Below are 19,489 nucleotides of genomic sequence, written 5' to 3' on the forward strand. Positions count from 1 at the left end.
GAAGAGAAGGAGGAGAAAAAGAAGAGGGAGAGGAAGGAGGAGGAGGAGAAGGAGAGGGAGAGAGAGAAGAAGGAGGAGAAGAAGAAGAGGGAGAAGAAGAGGGAGAAGAAGGAGGAGAAAAAGAAGAGGGAGAGGAAGGAGGAGGAGGAGAAGGAGAGGGAGAGAGAGAAGAAGGAGGAGAAAAAGAAGAAGAGGGAGAAGAAGAGGGAGAAGAAGGAGGAGAAAAAGAAGAGGGAGAGGAAGGAGGAGGAGGAGGAGAAGGAAGAGGAGAAAAAGAAGAGGGAGAGGAAGGAGGAGAAGAAAAAGGAAAAGGAGGGGAAAAAGGAGGGAGAAGGAGAAGGAAAGGGAGAAGGAGAAAAAACTATTGCCATTGCCTGGGAAAAGACCTCCACCCAAAATGGTGGGAGAATTTCTCTTCTCTCTGAGAGCCGATCTTCATGCCCTTGATCTTAGCCCAAAGGCCGAGAAGCAACATTATTTTCATTGCTGCTCGGCAACAGAGCAGCTGAAGCCCTCCAGCCCAGAACCCGTTCTTCAGTTCAGTGTGGTATCCTAAAATGCCTTAGGACTACAACTCCCGTCCCTGGGGAGCCCTGGTCATGCTGGCCAGGGCTGATGGGGAGGGTCATTCAAACCCTCGGAAACCCCACCAGCTTGCGTTACCCGCTGGCCTGACTCATCGCACCGTTTTGCTTACTCAAGTAACTTGACCGGAGCCGGGACTGAAATCGGGCCTTTCGGTGCCCATCTCAAGACTTCAGCACTTGGTCTTTACAACCAGCTAATGGAAGGGAACGCTCTTTCCTTCTCAGACACCAGGAAACCTCATCGAGGGAAAAGCCATTCCGAAGGATTTGCCACATCCCTCCCTCGCCCTGGCCCATCTGTCCTACGTGCGGCCAGAAATTCAGAGCTTGTGCCGGAATGGAGAGAGAGAGAAATCGAACTATCCGAGGCAAAATGGGCTTCTGAAATTCCCTGCTGTTCAGCGAACGTTTAGCTTACATGTAACCTTAATTATAATTAATTACAGCCCGTAGGCACGTTGCAAGAGAGAATCGTCCTTCGCTGGGCTCCTAAGGGATAGTTATCTTTGACGACGATAAGGACTCGCTCCTCCTGGCTTCTGTTTCAACGGAGTTTCTCTTCTCATGGTGAGGAAAGCTGATGATTGCCCTGCTCTATATTTAGGCCGGGCTGTTCAGCTTTCTGCAGAGCTGCAAGGAAGAGGTCTGGAAATGTCTCACGTGTGAAAGAAAGAAAGAAAATAGACTTAGTTCTTCCTTTAATTATAAGCATTGAGACGCTTCTTTGAATAGCGCCATTTTCTCTGCCCCGGGGGCTGGATTTCACTTCCCAGAATCCCCCAGCTTAGTATGTGCATTAGCGGAAGAAAGGGGGGAGGGAGGCAAGATACAACCTAATTTGAGGCTCAATCATTCGCTTGGCTTTCTAAAAGCAATCATGAAGAGGCAAATTTTAAGGGGAGGGGGGGAAACAGCCTCTCTTTTGACCCTCCCAGCAAGCTGAATACTGGGTTGGAAACGTGACTGTGGTCTTCCGAACTCGCAGGGGAATGATTTCGTTTCTACCTTGAGAAACTTAACTCCTAAAGATTTTAAAGACGAATGCCCCATTGAAACCAGAGGCTTTTCTTTGGGGACTCATGGACAAGCAGCTGGAAAAAAGTCAGGGAACTTGGTTTTTATATATGGCAGCTGCCGCGAGGTTATTATACGCTCAAAAGCAGAAAGGCTCAGCGCTACCCGCAATGGAGGAAGGGTTGGTGAAGATGGTGGAACTTGCAGAGATGGTTAAATTGACTTCTTTGACAATATCTACATTTATTCCTGACTGGAAACTCCTTATAGACTTTTTGCATGGAACAGAAAAAATAAAATAAAAATGAATGTATGATGTGTGGTTTTGATGATTAGAAACAAACTAGATAATAGAAAAAAGAGAGCTTTTCTTTTTGTAACCAGAGTGAGAGTGAATTTTGTCATTATACTTGTATTTGCTACAAAGAAAATCGGAAGCTTCTTCTATTTATCTTCTTCTTTTTTTGCACTTTCGCCTTTTCTATTTTCTCTCTCTTTCCCGTTCTTCTCTTTCTTTACTTTATATTAGGCTTTGTTAGTTTTTAACCTTCTTTTAAAAACTTTTTAATAAAAAAAGAGAAACCACAACGCTCCGATGGAATATGGCAGCTTCTCGCGAGGATCTCCGAACGCGTCGGACTAGAATAATGGCCACGATAGTTAGATACGTGGGGGGCACCAGGTTGGGGAAGGCTGGTGTTCAATGAAAATGGGCAGACTGCAGCTGTGTTGATGTTCTCTTTCCTTCTTGGAGGTGGGGGCCAAATACTGCTGCATCTGGTGATGCTGAACCCCGCAGCTCAGATGCTAGGAAGACAAGTTACTACAGATGGGTGTTTTTCAACCTTGATAACTTTCAGATGTGTGGACTTCAACTCCCAGAATCCCCCAGCCAGCATAGGGAATTCTGGGAGTTGAAGTCCACACATCTTAAAGTTGCCGTGGTTGAGTGAGAATTCTAACCCAGAATTTGGGACCTTCCCTTCGCCAAGGTTCATTGCATAAACTGTGGCCTGGCTTCATACACCATGAACCTTGGTTGCCACACCAGTGATTTGGTGGGCTGGAGGGCTACCCAGTGATTTCTGACTCATGGAAGAGTGAAAACATGGCTAAAAATTAACCTTCATCCAATGGCTGCATTCACAGAGCATGTCTACCTATGGTTAAGTGAACCATGGTTTATTCAAGCAACCCAGATTTTTGGGGGGTGGGGGGTTGTACATCCCCATGAACCAAACACAGAGGCTGGATTGATGCAATGTGCTGGGCTAAAATGTGAACCCAGCCAGGAAATGCATTTTTCTATCTAACCATTTATTTATTTATTTGTCTCCAGAAATACGATTTTGCAGGTAGCTAAGGCCATCCAGCTGAAGACTTCAATGTGAAGATCACTTTACCCTGGGCCTTCAGTGCTCAAACAGCCAAACCATTCTGACTACAGTCTCCAGCAGCCCCAGCCAAGATGGCCTGTGGTTACGGATGCTGGGAACCACAAGCCACAACTTTGGAGGGCCTCGGGTTGGGGGAAAAGCTGTTCCAAAGACTGTCCAAATGAAAAGGGGCAGATTGGCTCCCTCGGTTAGCTATGGTTAAAAATGTTGGCCTGGTTAAACTCTGGGTAAAAATGGTTGGGATCCAACCTTGCTGCCTGCAGAATTAATTCCCTTCCTATTGTTCCTCCCCATCGGTGGCCAGGCTGGGGCTGCTGAGAGTTCCAGTTCTTCAGAATCTGGACATCTGCACATCTTCCCTGTCTCTGCCTCGCTCTCGGATTACAGGAGACAGATTGATTTAGGACAGGTAGGGAGCGTTAGGCCAGGCCCCATCTGATTACTCTCGCCCTCTGTAAGCCAACATTATCAAAACTGGCTTGGGCCATAGGCTGGGTGTTCCAGAGTACTGGTGGAAAAGAAGAAAAAAAATGCGCAGGGCATGTTTGTTTATTCACACTGTGCATTTCCATCCTGCCCAGCCAACAAGATTCTCAGGTTGACTCTCCCATTATTATCTGCCGGAAGCCACTACCTCATACCTTTGGCCTCCAAACGTTGGCAGAGCCTCACTGGCCACACCCACCGGGCATCAAAGCCAGGTCTCTCTAGCTGGACTGCAGGGCACACCTGGGAATCCCGGCCACCCACTTCCAGGGCATGTTTTCTTGGCTGGTGACAAAGGAGAAGGAAGCCGTGGGCGTCTCTGCCGAGCTTCACGGCCAGCCCCTGCATCACCGCCTTGCGATGCAAGAGATGGGGCTTGAGGTACGAAACCGGGGCGTCCAAATCTCTCAGGGAAACTGAGGCTCTCCCATGGCAATGAGAAATGAGGCTTCTGTCTTCCTTGCAGCTGTTCTGAGGATAAAAGCAGGGTGAAACTAACTTACTTCTCAAAAGGGGATTTGTTGGAAAGTCCTCCATCCCTGTTGGCTTGCTAACAGTTTGCAGAGGTTAAAGGAGAACCATGAAAGGACCTGGTCTTTCCAATGGTTGGGTTCTCTAGGTCTCTTCCACTCAAGGTCACCCCAGAATTTCTAACAAGGTTTCATTCCATAGGAGGTTCTCTGAAGAACCAGCATCGCGTTTCACAGGTCTAGGATGCTACGGAACCCAAATGTGGGGAGTATGTCCAGTTGTCTCACATACATCCCGTGGCCATAACTCATCCCAACAAAGGGACTTGGGGTGGAGGACCCCCTATTCTGGGCTTCTCACGAGACCAGCCCACCCCACGATTTGGCTTCCCTTGGGCACAAGTGTGGCCCAGCCTGTGGGGCTAGCCATGCCTAGGTGTCCCTCACAAACACCTCTTGGGATCTACCAAGAGACCCTTGGCCGCTGCCAGGTACAGACAGGGCCCCCTCATCCTTCCTCTGAGCACGGGCAGAGTGGCTCCCTCCTCCAAAGGAAGAGGTGGGCAGAGAGCCGTCCATGATCTCTGGCGGACCTGCGAGAAGGAAACCGACCCCCGCGAAGAGGCACAGGTTGCCGCTTTGGGCTCCCCCCCTCTCCAAACGCGGACTGCGATTGAAGCGATGCGGGGGGAGCCCGGGCGCGATCCTTCTTTGTTTGCTGCCGCCGCCGCCGCCGCCGCCGCCGCCGGGGCGAGCATCCCCCGGTCGCTCGGGAAACGCGCGGTGCGGGCACCCCCTTTCTCCAGCTGTTGGAGACCCGGGAGAGGCGGGCCTTCAGCCGCCCAGCCCTTTCCCCATTGGCCGCGCGGGGCCCCCGAGGAGCCCGGTCGGCCCGGTCACGTGGGCCAGCCGGCTTCCCATTGGCTCGGCCCCCAGCTCGTTCCCTTTCACTCCTTCTTTTCGCCTGCTTCTTTCTCTCGCTTCCCTTGCGCTGCCGGGGCTGGGGGCGGCCGCGCGCCCTCATTGTTGTTCGGGGGGAGGGAGGAGGAGGAGGAGGAGGAGGGGGCGCGCTTCTCGCTTTCTGCCCATGGAGGAAAAGATGCGATGGTGCCCCCCGCTCGCCTCTTGCCTGGAAGCCGGCTCCCTGCTCGCTCCAGCCGCGGCCGCCCGCGCCTAAGCCAGCCGGCGGGACGCGCCTCCCCGCAGCAGCCGCCGCCGCAGCCGCAGCCCCCGCCTCGGCGAGACCCGCGGGCTCCCCGGCTGGCTGGGCGGCCGGTGGATGGATGGCTGGATGGACGGGCGGCGGCCGAGCCATGATGCCCGGGGAGCCCTCCTGGCGGCGGCGGCGGCGGCGGCGGTGGCCGCTGCTGCCGCTGCCGCTGCTGCTGCTGCTCTGGCTAGGCTCGGCGTGCGCCCTGGAGCCCCGGACCGCCGGCGCCGGCTCCGAGGCGGCGGCCCGCGCCTCCCCCGCGCCGACGGCCGCCCCTGCCTGGCCCCGACGAGGAGAAGGCAGCGGCGAGAACGACCTCGCCGCCTGGACGCCCAACGCCACTCGCCCGCCCCCGGGTGAGCCCCCGGGTGAGCCCCGGGCCGCCCCCGCGCTGCCGGGAGCGCAGGGCCCCGGCGGCGGCGGCCCCGGCCCGGCCCCGACCCTCACCTGGCCGCCTCCGGCCCCTTCCTCGCCGCCGCCCGCTCCTGCCGCCGCCTCGACACCCGCCTCGCCTGCCCCGCGGGAGGAGACCCCCCGCGCCAGCCGCGGGCCCCCAGATGCTGCCCCCCCCTCGCCGGCGGAGGGGGAGCAGCAGCAGCAGCAGCAGCAGGAGGAGGAGGAGGAGGAGGACGCGCCGGTCCACAGCGGAGCAGGTGAGCCGAGGCGGGAGCGAAACCGGCGCGCGAGCCCGCAGCCCAGCGGCGGCGGCGTTGACGCGGCTCCTTGGGGGCAGCCGGGTTGCGTTCGCGAGGTGTCAAGGCAGACCGGCTGCCCGGACTCGCCGGAAGGGGAGGGTGGGCTATAAGCTAAAGGGGAGGGGGCGGTGGCGGGATTTTGCCAGGCTCTGCCTGCCTCGGCCGGCTGCCCCTTCCTCCGCAGCCGCCGTGAGCTAGGGAGAATGGGAGCGGCAAACCAGCCCGTCCGGGGGAGCTCCGGATGGAGAGGCCGGACCAGGGTCTGCGTCTCTTGCAACGTAACTGAAGGGCGCCAGGTTGGAGAAAGACTGGCTTGGCGGCGGGCAAGCCTTTGCCTGTGGGAAGGCCGCAGGTCATGGAGAAACGTTCCGTCCTGGCTGGGCTGCATTTCCACAGGCAAGGAGTTATTTTCTTCTCTTCCATTAAGGAACTTGGGGTACCACGCTGTTGAGGCTTGACAGCTGCAGGTGCTGGGGACACTGGGACTCGTAATCCAGTATAAGTCGGTAGACAGACTTGCTTCCCACATACCCAGAATCGTCTTGAAAGCTTTCAAGAGGGAGCAAGGCGGATGAAGAGTTGCTTACCCTTGGGGTTACAACTTCAGGAGCTACCCCGGCACCTCTGAAGGATGACACAGATTGCACTAAAAGGCAGACCAGGTGGAAGCATCTCTGTTGACCTCTCAGCTAGGTCGAGACATCCAGTGCGTTGCTATTTCCAGCATCTGCATCAATAGGATTAATATATCCATCTGCATTTCTCCTCTACTCATTATTGTTGCTTTGCTTACTGCTTTGGGGTTGAACCTGCAGGAAACAAGATGATGGGGAGGTGAGATCATCTTCCGTTTGACCCAGAAGGACCTTCTCGATGAGGTAGACTTCCAGCTCCCATAATTGCAAGCTAGCATCACCCTTGCAGGCAGGGAATTATGGGGGCTGAGGTTCAGCACAGCCGGGCTAGGATAATTGGAGGGTGCAGAAGTTGGTACGTCTTTTGGGAACTGGTTGTCATTTGACAGCTCCGCTTAGGGAGCCATTCAGAAGCAGAGCCCATCAGAAACGACAGAGAGAAAGCAGAAATAAAATCGAAGGTGGCTTTTTGAAAGTCACTGCTTTTCTATAGGGTGCTGCGGTGGCCCATCTTCTCTGACATTTGGCCTCATTTTCCAGGGCGATCGCTGTCATCTTAAATCACTTCCCTTCCTCTTGTAATTCTGGTTCCTTTCTGATGTTGGCACAGCTCGTAGCTGGTTTGATAAGATTTATTCCTCATGATTGGTGATTATTTATGAGGCCTAAAGAATAATCCCTGCCCAGCAGAAGGGTCTTGGGATGGTCTGAGTCATTAGCTAAACGCACGCTTTCAGACAGGACTACAAGATTTTACCCAACTTTAATCTGATGCCTGAAGCCAATTAGAAATGTTTTGGTTGGCTAAACCGATGCCTTCAAATTTTCTTCTGTGGGTGGCAGATGGAAAACTTAGGCGGGGCACCCTCCTTGCTCTCTCCTACAAGAGAGAGCCCTTCTTCTAAGCCATGGCAATGGTGATGAATGCCTTTAGCATCCGAAAGTATCTTTCTCCTCCTTTCAGAACCAGAGTTTTATTAGTGGCCCAGTCGCGGAGGGCTCCGTCAATGAAAATGACGTTCTTAATCACCTGCTTACCGTGGACCGGATGAGAGGTTGGGAGTGAGGGAATGGCTCCCCCCTTTCATTGTGCTAAGCCATGGTGCTTAACTCTGGTTTGCTGTATATGCCACAATTGGTGGTTCTGCACAAGGCCCATTAAGAAGTGTTGATAAAGTTGGGTGTTTTTTGTTTCTGTTTCTTAATGCTCTCTCTTTTGCTTTCGATAAATTCATGTTCTTAAGAAAACCTCAACCCCAAGGATGCATTTAAAGCTCAGGGTGGCTGTTTGATCTTCAGGAACCTTAGGACATAATACCTGTGAGTGAAGGTGCACTTGATGGCAGTGAGCATTTTTGCTGACAGCAGGCGAGGGCTCAGATATTTTTAAGAATGAAAGATGGTCTCATCGCTCTCTTACACTGATTTGAAATTCACTTGGAGGTGGCAGCCACGGACTTTCCCACCCCTTGTGTGTATCTCCTCCTTACTTTTCTATAATGACTCCATAATTAGTCTTACTACCCAATGAATCAAATGTGGTTATTTTTTTTTTTTAGACGGATCCTCTGTATCGTGTGATTGTTAGATCCAGGCTTGCGTATGACTTAAGTTTGAAGATTTTTGTGCGCTTAACCTAACAAACATGGTGAAGTGTTGGCTTTCTTTGTTCCCCCGTTTTCCTTCTGCCACGCGATGTGCAGCCGTTGCATTTTAAGAGAAGCATCAAACTCCGCAGGTGCACATCTGGAATTCACATCAGACTAATTGCTCTGTGTTCTAACTTCCCTCCTTTGTATTAGTTTGGCACTGAGGGGACATGAGACAAAGGAAATCATATTTTTATCTATCTCACCTGTTTTAGTGGCTTCCGGAAACACAGTTGACACGTTTTTAATGTGACACTGGTCGGCCAGTCCTGCAAAGCATCTACGATGCTTTCCCTCCTAGAATCTTGACCATTTTTGACCCTTTATCTCAGATTTATTCTCCCACTCCTAAATACTTCCCTGTCCCTGTATCTGCTTCTGTAACTTTGGATCCTCTTTTAAGAATGAAACTGACTCAGTCTGAGACCAGGGCTTCTCTGTGCTAGTCAGTTTCAAGTAAGTGTTTTTTTTTAAAAAAAAAATTATAGTGGTCAAATGTCTACCTTTCCTCAATATGTTGATTATTACTGGGCTAAACTTTTTGGATTGCAGCTTACTCGTGTGTCACTCCCCTGTTCCCCCCCACCAATAATTCTTTGGAATGCCAGGTTTTTTTTGCTTAAACATTATTTATTTTGAGAATCATTTATTTATTTTGAGAAGCTGATGCTTTTGTGTTCTTTGGTCCAATGTGTACTTCTCTGTTTTCTGCATTTTTTTTTTAAAGTTCATACTGCTGCGTCTTTAGGCAGGTTAGAGATGCTGTTTCTCTGACTGTTCCATCACAGAGAACCCTCCACCCCCACTGAATCATATGGAATTGTGGTTTGGGCAGCTAAAACAGAGAAACAAAACAAGAAAGCTAAAAGAGATTCTTTTGATCTTCGTCTTTCACTTTTGTTGTGTAGCTGAACGCCCGGCAAAGATGCATTCCAAGGAGAAGGGTCAACTGCAGTAGAAGGTTGCTGCGCTCCCACCCTTGCTCCAGAATGCCCCACTCTGTTCCTTCTTCCCCAACTTTGAGTCAACTTCCCAACCTGCCTTAGACTATTTAAATTTGTAGCTAAGGGATCCTGTTGAGCTTCTTTTCCCTTGCATCTCTTCCTACCTGGGGTGCAAATGTTGTGCACCCCATGCCTGATGATACCTCCTTTTTACGCACAGCTCAGGGGCTGCTGACATTTGAGCTACACAAAGACTTTGGGGACAGAAAACCTGAAGCAGACAAGGTTGTTGAGAAAGTAGGCGAGTGGCTATCTAATTAGTGCCATAAATCAGCCCCGGCGTATTTGGAGAAGGAATCTGGCCGACATACAAGATGCCATACGGATGGAGGAGTGTCTTACTTTTGATTAGAAGCCTAGGAAACGGCAGGTTATATATAGGCCTGGAGCCAGATTGTGGTAGGCGTCCTTCAGAGAGAACAAGGAGGCTTCCAGCTCATCTGAAGGCCTCTCTGGTCAAAAGAGACTGAGCAATTGTTGAGTATCTGCTTCACCACTGTTGTGGTGGGGGCACCTGAGAAGGTTTCATGGATGTCCTCGCAAAATTGCAGCCTGACACCCCTTTTTCAGAAGGTGACTGGTGGGGTTTGTATTAGCCTGGTTGACCTGGGGCTCCGTCTTTGTTCCTTGCTGCCGAGGTCCACAGTGGCTAATTACAAATGCAATGGGAAGAGGACTACCATGATTCTTCCCCAATGCATTTAATTCAATTTCATCTTCAGGCAAGATGAGACCATCACACCTGGTGTAAAGTGTCAACAACCTAGAGGTCTCTCTAGCAATTAACATTATGATGTGTAAGCTCAGCCTGCATACACCTGAAGACCTGTAGCACATCTCTTTCCCTGCATTTTGCTGCCCCCAAACTCCATGCTATGTCTGTGTAGCCAGTCAAGCTTGATTTGAGGGAATCTTTACCTTAAGAAAATGTACAATTTTTCTGTTTGTTTGTTTGTTTGTTTTAAATAGAGTGATTTTTCACTTGGGCAATAAAAAGGGGACAAAATTGGTGCACGGTCTCTGGCAAGGTCAATGGCTCAGCCCCCAGCAGCCCATTCGAGTTCCCCTGAATTTATTTGTGAAGTGCAACCCCTGAAGGAACTCAATTTCCCCACCCTTGGCATGAATATAGATATACACGTGCGCGTGCACACACACGCACGCACACACACACGCTTATAGGAGAGAAAGGATTCTGAAACGTAAGATGACACGCCAGATGCATCGGGACGCTGGCTGACTTTTGCACTGATGGATGGCTCCAACAGTCAGGATCATTTGATAGCATCAGCCTTTTATTTTATCTTATTGATCTTATTCATTTACGGGATTTATGGCTTCCTTTCATTGGGAGCATCCTCACAGGGGCTCACAGCCATGAAACGCTGAATGCACAGTGGTAAAAACAGCAGTAAATTACAATATAGGAAGAAAAGGAGACAAAGAGGAACTAGAAATCTTAGGGTTTGGGGAAATTGTTCAGGGTGGGACAGGCTAAATCATCTTGGGCCTAAATGATGGAGAGGAAGTGGGCATATATAATATATTTAGGGGGAAAGCAGGACCAGGGATCTGTGGAGATGCTCACCAGCTCATCGCTGGCCTGTGTGCCCCGTGTAGTAACTCAGAGACAGCCCAAGTTTTCAGGGTATTTATCTCAGTACCACCTCCCCCCAGATCTCTTTGCCACCTTCTTACTTAAGAAGATCCCTTGTCAAAGTTCCCGCAGCTCTTTGAAGTTTAGAAATGCTAATCACAGTGATTAATGCCCATAGATGCTTGATGTGGTTAACTCTTCTTTGACCCCTTGCCAAGGAAGACATGATCAGCCTGCTGAAACCCTGAATGGCTAAAAGAGGCTTCTGAAATGCTTGTTCTGACTCTCCACCGATTGGGGTAGTTTCATTTCTGAAGTGGAAGGAAGGTGTTTAGACCCTCCCTTGGCGCCATTGTTTTTTCCCCAAAAGCCCAAAGTTTGACACAGCCGCACATTTGTTATTGCTTGCGGCTTCTGCCAGTTGTGTATTTCCCCTTCTCCATGGCTGATGAAATCAGTCTGCTAAGCAATCCTCAGTGCCAGTCTAGAAGTGATGAAATCGAAATGCTTTTGGTATGGTGGTTGGGCAGTGCTCCCTATTACTCGTAGTCTCTGCTATAGAGCCTGTGATGGCTGAACCATGGTTTGGAGTCACCTGGCAGTCGCTGAGAGAGTCATCTTCTCTTTCGTGGCATTCACTTCCTGGAAGGCTCTATCCCTTGCTATTTCAGAGGTGCCAACTCTGATGTGTTTAGTGCCTATAAAAAGGTTTCACTCTTCATCCAAGACTTTGACAGGACACATTTAAATTCTCTCTGTTGCCCTCTGGCCAATATTTTTGAGTGAATCATCTCTCAGATTATATGCCAAGAGTCCTGTTTAGTTGTACAAGGAATGCAATCTTGTTGTCTTATATAATACAGTAGGTGTGGTTTAGGAACGCCCAAGCCTATCTTCAGAATCTCTTGTTCGTAATTCATACAGGGCTGTGAGTGTTTACTTCAAAGTAAGCCCTTTGTGATTCCACAAGGATACCATGGATAGCCAAGGAAACAAACACATGGATCATTAAACAAATCAGGTCAGAGTCCTCCTCAAGGCACAAAAGTCCAGCCTCTAATTATCATAGTTTGGACACATTAGGCAAAGACCTAGCTTTCTGGAGAAGTCTGTAGTGCTGGGAAAATATATTGTGAAGGTTCGACAGAGCCCAGAGAAGCCCAGTGGATGCTTTTTCCAACCTGGCCTCTTCCAGATGTGTTGGCATGGCAGTTTTCAGAACTCCAGATGAGATGACGTTGTGGCCAAGATTGGAGCTGTTTTCCTTCTTGTGCATGTCCGTCTATGGTTAAGAAGAAACGATGTTGGAGCTGTGAGCCGTTGATATGAAGACCTTCCCAGCATTACAAAGACAGAGGGGACTGAGAGGTTCTGATCCATCATCCAGAAGGTTGGGCCCTGAAGTTGGGTGCACCGAGAACATGCTTGACTCTTTCTTTCAGGATGAGCAACGGATGTTTTCCAAACCCAGGGAAGCTTTGCAAACATTTCTCAGTCAAATGCAAGGAACCAAAGTCCTCTCTGTGTAAGAGGTTTTACCGAAAGCATGGACTGACCGGCTGTTATAACTGACAGGCTCTTTCATGGAACAACCAACTACCTCTTATAACACGGAGTTGAGTGTAATTGCACCAAAGTGTCTTAGAAGGTCACAGGTGGAAAAGGACGCAGCCTTGAAGGAATCAACCTGCACTGCTAAGATCAAAATGCATTCATGCTGTCAGTGTGTTTGCACGAGTCATTGTTTGCAGACAGGCCCATGTGACGTTAGTGGAAAGTCATGCCAGACATGCCTTTTTATCCTCTCTCTCCCCACCCCCTTAGGTAGAGAATGCCACTGTTTGGGTTTGGCACCACATGCACGAACATGCCAAGCTTTTCCATGACCCTCAAGGGAGCAGATTTCTCGATGGGAGGTTCGTGTAACAGGCCGACCTGAAGGGTTTGTACCTGCTGTGACCTGCTGCCAAAATATGTGCTTGCTTATCATGTTGTTCCATACAAAAAGATTCCCCTTGTCCATATGGTTCTGCCTGTCAGTTAAGGCCTTCTGGGGAGATTCTACATGATTGGCCAAAAGCAAATGAGAAGAATCTCCTCTCTGGAGTCCTTGGGGTTCTCTGAGCTTGGTTGTTTTCTTGCAAACATTTCATTACCCGGCTAGGTCACATCTTCAGTTACCTAGAGCACTTCAGAGCACTGAAGATGTGACCTAGCCAGGTAATGAAATGTTTGCAGGAAAACAACCAAGCTCAGAGAACCCCAAGGACTCCACCGTTCAACCCTGAGCGACACATATTCACTTCTATTGGTAGCCTCCTCTGTATAACTTCAATAGTTGCACGGAAAAGAGAACCCTGGAACACTTGTGTTGGATCAGGCGAAAGGCCTTTTGCACCGACTCTCCATTCTGATTCTGTAGTAGAATGTGATGCCTCTCGGGAGACTCACAAGCAAGACAGGAACACAATGGATTTTCCTGTTCCCCAGCAACCTGCTTTGGTTCCAAGAAGTAACAACGAACTTGCTTGTTTATTCATTGGTTTATGTGATTTATGTGGCTGCTCACCAATAGTGATTCTGGCCCGCTAACATAGGGTTAGAAATGTCAAAACATAGTAACAACAAAGACACACCATGATGTAACACAACGGGGGCCGAGCCACAAATATACTCCAATCTCAAAACCATTTCAAGATGGGCTCATCCAACCCTTTGGTCTAATGGGGATAACCCAGATTTCAAGACCTAACGAAAGGCCAACAGAGTCAAGGTGACCTGAATGGTGGGGTCATGGTATGCTGTTCCCAAGGGCAATTGAAGTGATAGAGAAGGCCCCAAACTATAGTTAATAACTACAGGTATGCCTGCTAGAAATGTCTCTGATTGCCTTTTCAAGCTATTGGTGGTGGAACGCCAAACATTGCTCTTAGGTTCCCTGAAAGCCTTTCTATCTTATTCTCAAGGTACTCCAGAGTGTTGTTCCTTCTGGAGATGCTGCAGAATAAGCGTAAAGACGTCACACTTCACTTAGGAGAACGTTACTAACATTTTCTCTGTTTTCAGGGACAGCGGGATTCAAAGGTACTTTTCCTATCAAACAGAAGGAGAATGATGAAAAAATATGCAGAATATTTTCCCCCATACAGTTCTGGTACCCACAGGTTGCCAAACATCCTATCTCAGTTGCTGGTGATGCCCTGGAATGAAATTCAGTGGATGCTGGTGATGAAAGAATGAATGTGTAGGTTGGAATAGGATGGGGGAAAGCAAACTTCCAGATGGCAGTTGGTCGCAAGGGTACGTCTCAACTGAGTTTCAAAATGCCCTTCCTCATTTGATTGCTTCTGCAAATTATAACATTGGAAGACGGTTGTTGTGAATTGGAAAATCCTTGGCAAGGAATCCTTGACTCATTCCTTCACCTTTAATTTGAGAGTGATTAAAATAGGTTTATCCTCTTGGGTTGTTCAAAAGGGAGGCAGAGATATGATCTGTAAACTGCTCTCTGTAGATGTTGTACAGGCGCCAGGCAAAAATGTTTCTTGAGAAGGCATTCCGGAAGATGATGCTATTTATCCTATACGCTAAGTGTGTACTCATTATTTTTAAGTGAGGATTCTGATTCCCTGCCCAATGAATCATGGGGCTTCATGAAACCCTAAGGTTTACAAAAAAGCTTTAAAATGTCCTGATGGAGATATCAAAAGCAACAGAGTGGAGTCTGCGTGCTCAGAAGCTATGGCACGCTCTTACCGTTGGCGGGTGGAATTGTCTATTTGGAAATAGGCACAGCTGTTGGAACCCTGTCATATTTGGTTGTAGAATTCACGATAGGCCCCTTCAGAAGTTAGGTTCCTATCTCTGGAGGCATCAGAATAAAAAAAAACCAAGGAAGACTCAGGAAATGCAAAACACATTTTGTGATGGGTGATCCATGTTAGATCACCCTTCCCAATCTGGGTGCTCTCCAGAGATATGGACTTGAATCTTCAGAATTCTCAGCGATGGTCCTGCGGGTGGGTTGTAGAAGACTCTGTTAGATGTGCAAACAGAAACAATGGCTTGTTTCAGTTACTGTAATTAGGGATGGGGTGTCAAGGCAGGCTTGCTCCTTCCTAAACTTATTCCAGTGCCTTTCCTGTCCTAGAACGTTTTAGGGTCTCTTCTCTATGAATACCTTGGAGGCCTTTAAAACATGCCCGTGAATACTGCTTCAACGTTATCAATCCAGTTTGGCTGACCTCTGCCTGCTTGACCGGTTAATCTTCCTTAACCAGTTATTACCTTCCCTCCCCCTTCTCATTTTTAACTCCACGGCATCCAGCTTTGTTTTTGCTGCCTGCCTGATGTTAACCGATAACACTATTGTGTGTGTTTGGTGTGTGATTTACCGAAAACATGTCATGCTGTGCGAACGATGCACGCTTAATTGATTTGTGTGTTCTCTGCTAAAAAAGCGTGAGATGGATTTTGCAGTTGCTGTTCCTGCCTTTTTGTTTTCAGAAAAGGCTTATTTGTATATCTCCCGCCCTCCCGATTTAATTTTACATCATACACAACTTCTCCTTGTTGTTGTGTGCAGAATTGCTTTCTTACAATGCTTGATAAGGGTCTATATATCTGCCAACTGAAGAATGGCAGAAGCCCCACCCAGCAAAGTGAACCTTGGACCAGGGCTGACTAGCACAATTAAGTCACAGCTCAGGGCACCTTTTTACCATCTTGGATGGAGAATCCAAGAAAATTGGGTCACAGAGCAGAGCCTGGCGTGGTCATGAAATCCATAAGCCATTCTCTGTGGCTTCTGCCAATCTGAACCAAATCATGTCTCCATCTTTTCATCTGTCTCCATCATCATCATCATCATCATCATCATCATCATCATCATCATCATCATCGATGCACGTGGGTTTTTCATCCTTGCTAATAATATAAAACTGATTTCAGTTATGCACATGCAGAGTAAATGAGCAAGGGTGTTTTTTTTAGCATTCTCTTTTGCTCGAGCAAGATTTTGCTACAGCTTTTACACGCAGCAATGCCTTTCTCAATTAATTGAAAGCGACACTTCTGGATTCTTTGGGCCATTTAAACGAACTGTCTTGACTTCTCATGCATACGCTTGTCTTTTAAGGCATGCAACGTTAAAATGAGCGGCTTTCATAATCAATAGTTAATGATTTAGGATGTTTTTTCTGGCTCCGGGCACTGTGGTTCTGCTTTGAAAGATACTGTCTTGGGTGCTCTGACTATCCCGGCTCCTCCCAAAGCAACATTTTCTTGTCTGTTATGGTTGTCTTTGTTCTCTATCAGTCTTCATAGATGCCAGTCATCCCCAAGCTGTGTTTTTCAGATGTCTTAGACTACAACTCCCATGACCTTTAGCCAGAATGGCTGGTAGGCCGAACTATTTCTGTAAATAACAGGGCTGTGCAGCTCTTTGGATCTGATTCCAGACGGGTCCTTTGGAGTGACAGCAGCATGAATGCAGCCCTTGTCTGCAGCTCTTTAAAGCGGCTGCATCTTTTCCGGGATCATGGAAGAGATGCAGATTTTGAACTATAGATGGTGGCCGCAGAACAATTGTTGGCTCTAACACAGACCTTTTTGCACCAGTGAACAGACAGGGAGGGGGAATAAGGAACGGAAAAGTTCCCCACCAAAACAGAATTTCAACCCAAGGCTTCTCCAGGCCTAAGCCAATTCCTGTCTGCAAGCCAGACTTGGGTTTAGATCAAGAATGCTGGAAGATAAACTGTGAATGTGTGCAGAAGAGCACTTCCTGACCATTCATTTGAGCAAATTGTTTTTTTCCTGATAGTCAGATGCCTCTGTGTATTCTGAACCCAAAGCTTTTGTTTCAGCTGGACCGTGGCGCCGATGCATTTTCCTCCACTCGACTTGGTTCCTATGTAAATATAAAAGAAGCTTGCGTGATATTCAGTGTGGGCTATTTTTTCCCATGGTTACTGGATTAATGGCCTCTCATAAATCGTAAGGGGGCGAAGACTAGGAGTGTCCTGCCTGCCCCCCAGATGTAAAATTAAATATCTCAGCAACTCCTAATGGAAATCTGAAGGTAAAGGTATCGGTGTGCTTCTTTGGTGCCTTGGAAAACAACAAACTGGGGAGAACTAGGATCTATAAATAGAAAAAAGGGCTCTAGGGAAGAAACAGGAGATACTAGAACAAAGGGGAAAGTAAGTGGAACAAGGCAAGAGGTCTGTTCACTTTGATTCAGTTGAGGAACTTTTGTTCACCAAGTTGTGGAAACAGAACCGTTCTTTCCTGGAGCCCTTTGTTGAAAGATTAAACTGATATACACTTGATAAACAGATAAACACAGACACACACCCCTTTAATCTCAGGGTTTCAGAAAGAAATCCAAGGGTGGCAGGAGTTCTGGAAGGAGGAAGAGGTAAAAAGAATTTTTTTTTTTGGTTTGGCCTGCATTTGCTTCTCTGCTGTATGATGCTCTGAACCCATACAATTTAGGAGTTTCCCGTTTCCTTTCCCCGCACTAGAATGGCCGCTTTACCGCTTTTCCAGTTGGATTTCTTTTCTTAACTTCTGTTGCCTGACAATATGCTCAGCTGTGGCCCTGAAGAATCGCCCTTGCTGATTGAGGATGGCAGGCTGTTGTTGTCCCGCAGATCTGGAAAGCTCAGGGGTTGAGAACGTTGGTACAGAATTGTCCACTCATAGTTTGGTCTAAAGTATGCCGGCTTCCTGAATGTCAGGAACATCCCAGTTTGTTGGACATATAGCTTTTTAGTTTTATATTGGCACTGCCTGGCAGGAGTTTTCCCAGCCAAACACATATTGGTTCTACCACCAAGCTACTGCTTTAGTGCCTGGTTACTGAAATGAGCGCACGGTAAAGACAAAAATCCTTAGCAACTAGCAGAACATCCATTGCTGCTGGATGATCAGTGGAGCTTTTCATGCCGAAAAGGAAGCAGGGAATGGGCCCAAGGTTTTGCAATAATGACCTTTTTCCTGAGGTTCCAAACGGCTGAGTAAAGTTCAGGGTGCAGATGCTGAACGCTGAAGTTCATTCGGTGCGTTCAGTAGCAGAATCACAATATCTTGCTTTTCGACGTTCTGTTCTATGCCGGAATCGCTGGTGGAGTCCAGCGAGATGCATCTGAGCATAAAAAGAGGAGAGAGCATCAAGTCTCTGAGACACAACTGTAGTATTTCTAAGCGGGGATGGGATAGCTGACCCTTAATGGAGAGCTGGTGTGGTACAGATCAGAGCGAGGATGAGAAATCTTTGGTTTGTATGAACTTCAGCAGGTTTTGGCCTGTTTCACACCTTCAATTTTCCCCTTCAGACTATAGGATCGGCGTGGTGGTGGTGGTGGTGCCCCAGATTCAACCCCCCCCCCCCCAAATCCTGAAGCTTGTTAGATGACCTTGAGATTTTGCTACTTCTCAGCCTGATTTCTTCCCAAGGCTAGCATGAGAATGAAAGGAAGATTCTTATGCATCACTTTGAGTGCCTTGGAAGAAGCTGAGATTTTCTGGGAACAGAGGCCGGAAAAGATGGCCATTCTGATGGAAAACACTAGCTTCAGACTGCAGGAGAGAAGGGCAGAGAGAAGCCTCATTCCTGCTTGCTCTGATGAAGGATCAACTCTACTGTTTGGATGAAAGAAAGCTTGGTGCTTTGATGGCAGGGAGATGGTTAATCCCCACCCATTCCACTGGATCCTGAAATTGCCAGGAGCCTTTGTTTGTGGATACACAACCTAGGAAATACAGATCACTCCCCTGGGAGGAGCATCTCTGGTCAATCTGAACCTGTCTGTTGCAGCTGCTACTATTCAAAACTCCTTTTATGTGTGGAACAAAGGAGAAACGGTGGGAATTTTTTTTTCTTTTTTAAATAGTCCCTGATAAGAAAATCCACAAGAGAAAGGACTTACGGTTTCCATGAGTTGGTAACTTCAGTCAGCAAAGGCTGTCAATGCATTTTTTTCGAGCCCACCGTCTTTCTTGAAGGGTGCAGTTGGTCACCCAGGTACTAGCTGAAGGTTGTCTTGTTTTTCTGCTACTCAAGGCTTGCAACTGCAGATCATGAGCAGCAAGATGTGTGTGTGTGTCTATGTGTTTGGTCTGATCTGAAGTATGTTCCCTGGGCATTTCCCCCTCCCCCTTGTCTCTTGTCTTACTCGGCCTTGATTTCCTAGAACTTGATGACTGCTTGACAACTGAACACATTCTGACATTTGTAAATTCCCTTTGGTGTCAGTCTGATTTGCGTGCTTTCGCCTCCTCAACCTTTCAGCGCTTGCCTTTTCAAGAGGCTTTTTTGTGCCAAGAGGGGGGAAAGAAACCATAATCATAAAAATGAACTCCTTAGAAAAAAAGGCAGCCACACAGTTCTAGGAAGGTAACTGAACCTGTCATGGCCACTTACATCTCAGGCAGGAGAAGAAGAGGACCAAAGCAAAAACACGGGAAGGTGGAAATGTAGGAAGGATGATCTTAAGCTTTATCAACTGGGCTCATTTAATGCCTGGGGGAAGAGCCAGGTTTTCAATGCCTTGTGAAAGATCTGCTGAAAGTCTTTTGTTCCATAGGGCATGCCACCCAAAGGTCACCAAAATGTGGCTTTTCTTGGCAGGCGCTTTTGAGTGCCAGTGCAGAACTGACTGTTTCACCTTGTGGAGGGGATGCTGTTTGTGTCCTTCAGATGCAGCAGTGAAGGATTCCCCTTATCGAGGTGTTCTGCTT

General features: G+C 48.2%; 1 protein-coding gene across 1 annotated transcript in view; it reads left to right on the forward strand.

The window, feature by feature from the left end:
* Nucleotides 1–4,904: 4,904 nt before the first annotated feature.
* Nucleotides 4,905–19,489, forward strand: part of MEGF9 (multiple EGF like domains 9) — a 28,621-nt gene continuing 14,036 nt past the window's right edge. The window contains exon 1 of the mRNA XM_088146942.1: nucleotides 4,905–5,817. Within this exon, the coding sequence (XP_088003068.1) occupies nucleotides 5,238–5,817 (580 nt within the window). The 5' untranslated portion in view covers nucleotides 4,905–5,237. The remainder of the gene's footprint in view (nucleotides 5,818–19,489) is intronic.

This window comes from Python bivittatus, unplaced genomic scaffold (genome assembly GCF_059951505.1).
Source record: "Python bivittatus isolate LINGU-HERP-01145 unplaced genomic scaffold, Pbiv_v1 ctg000160_np1212, whole genome shotgun sequence".
In the NCBI taxonomy this organism is placed as follows: Eukaryota; Metazoa; Chordata; class Lepidosauria; order Squamata; family Pythonidae; genus Python; species Python bivittatus.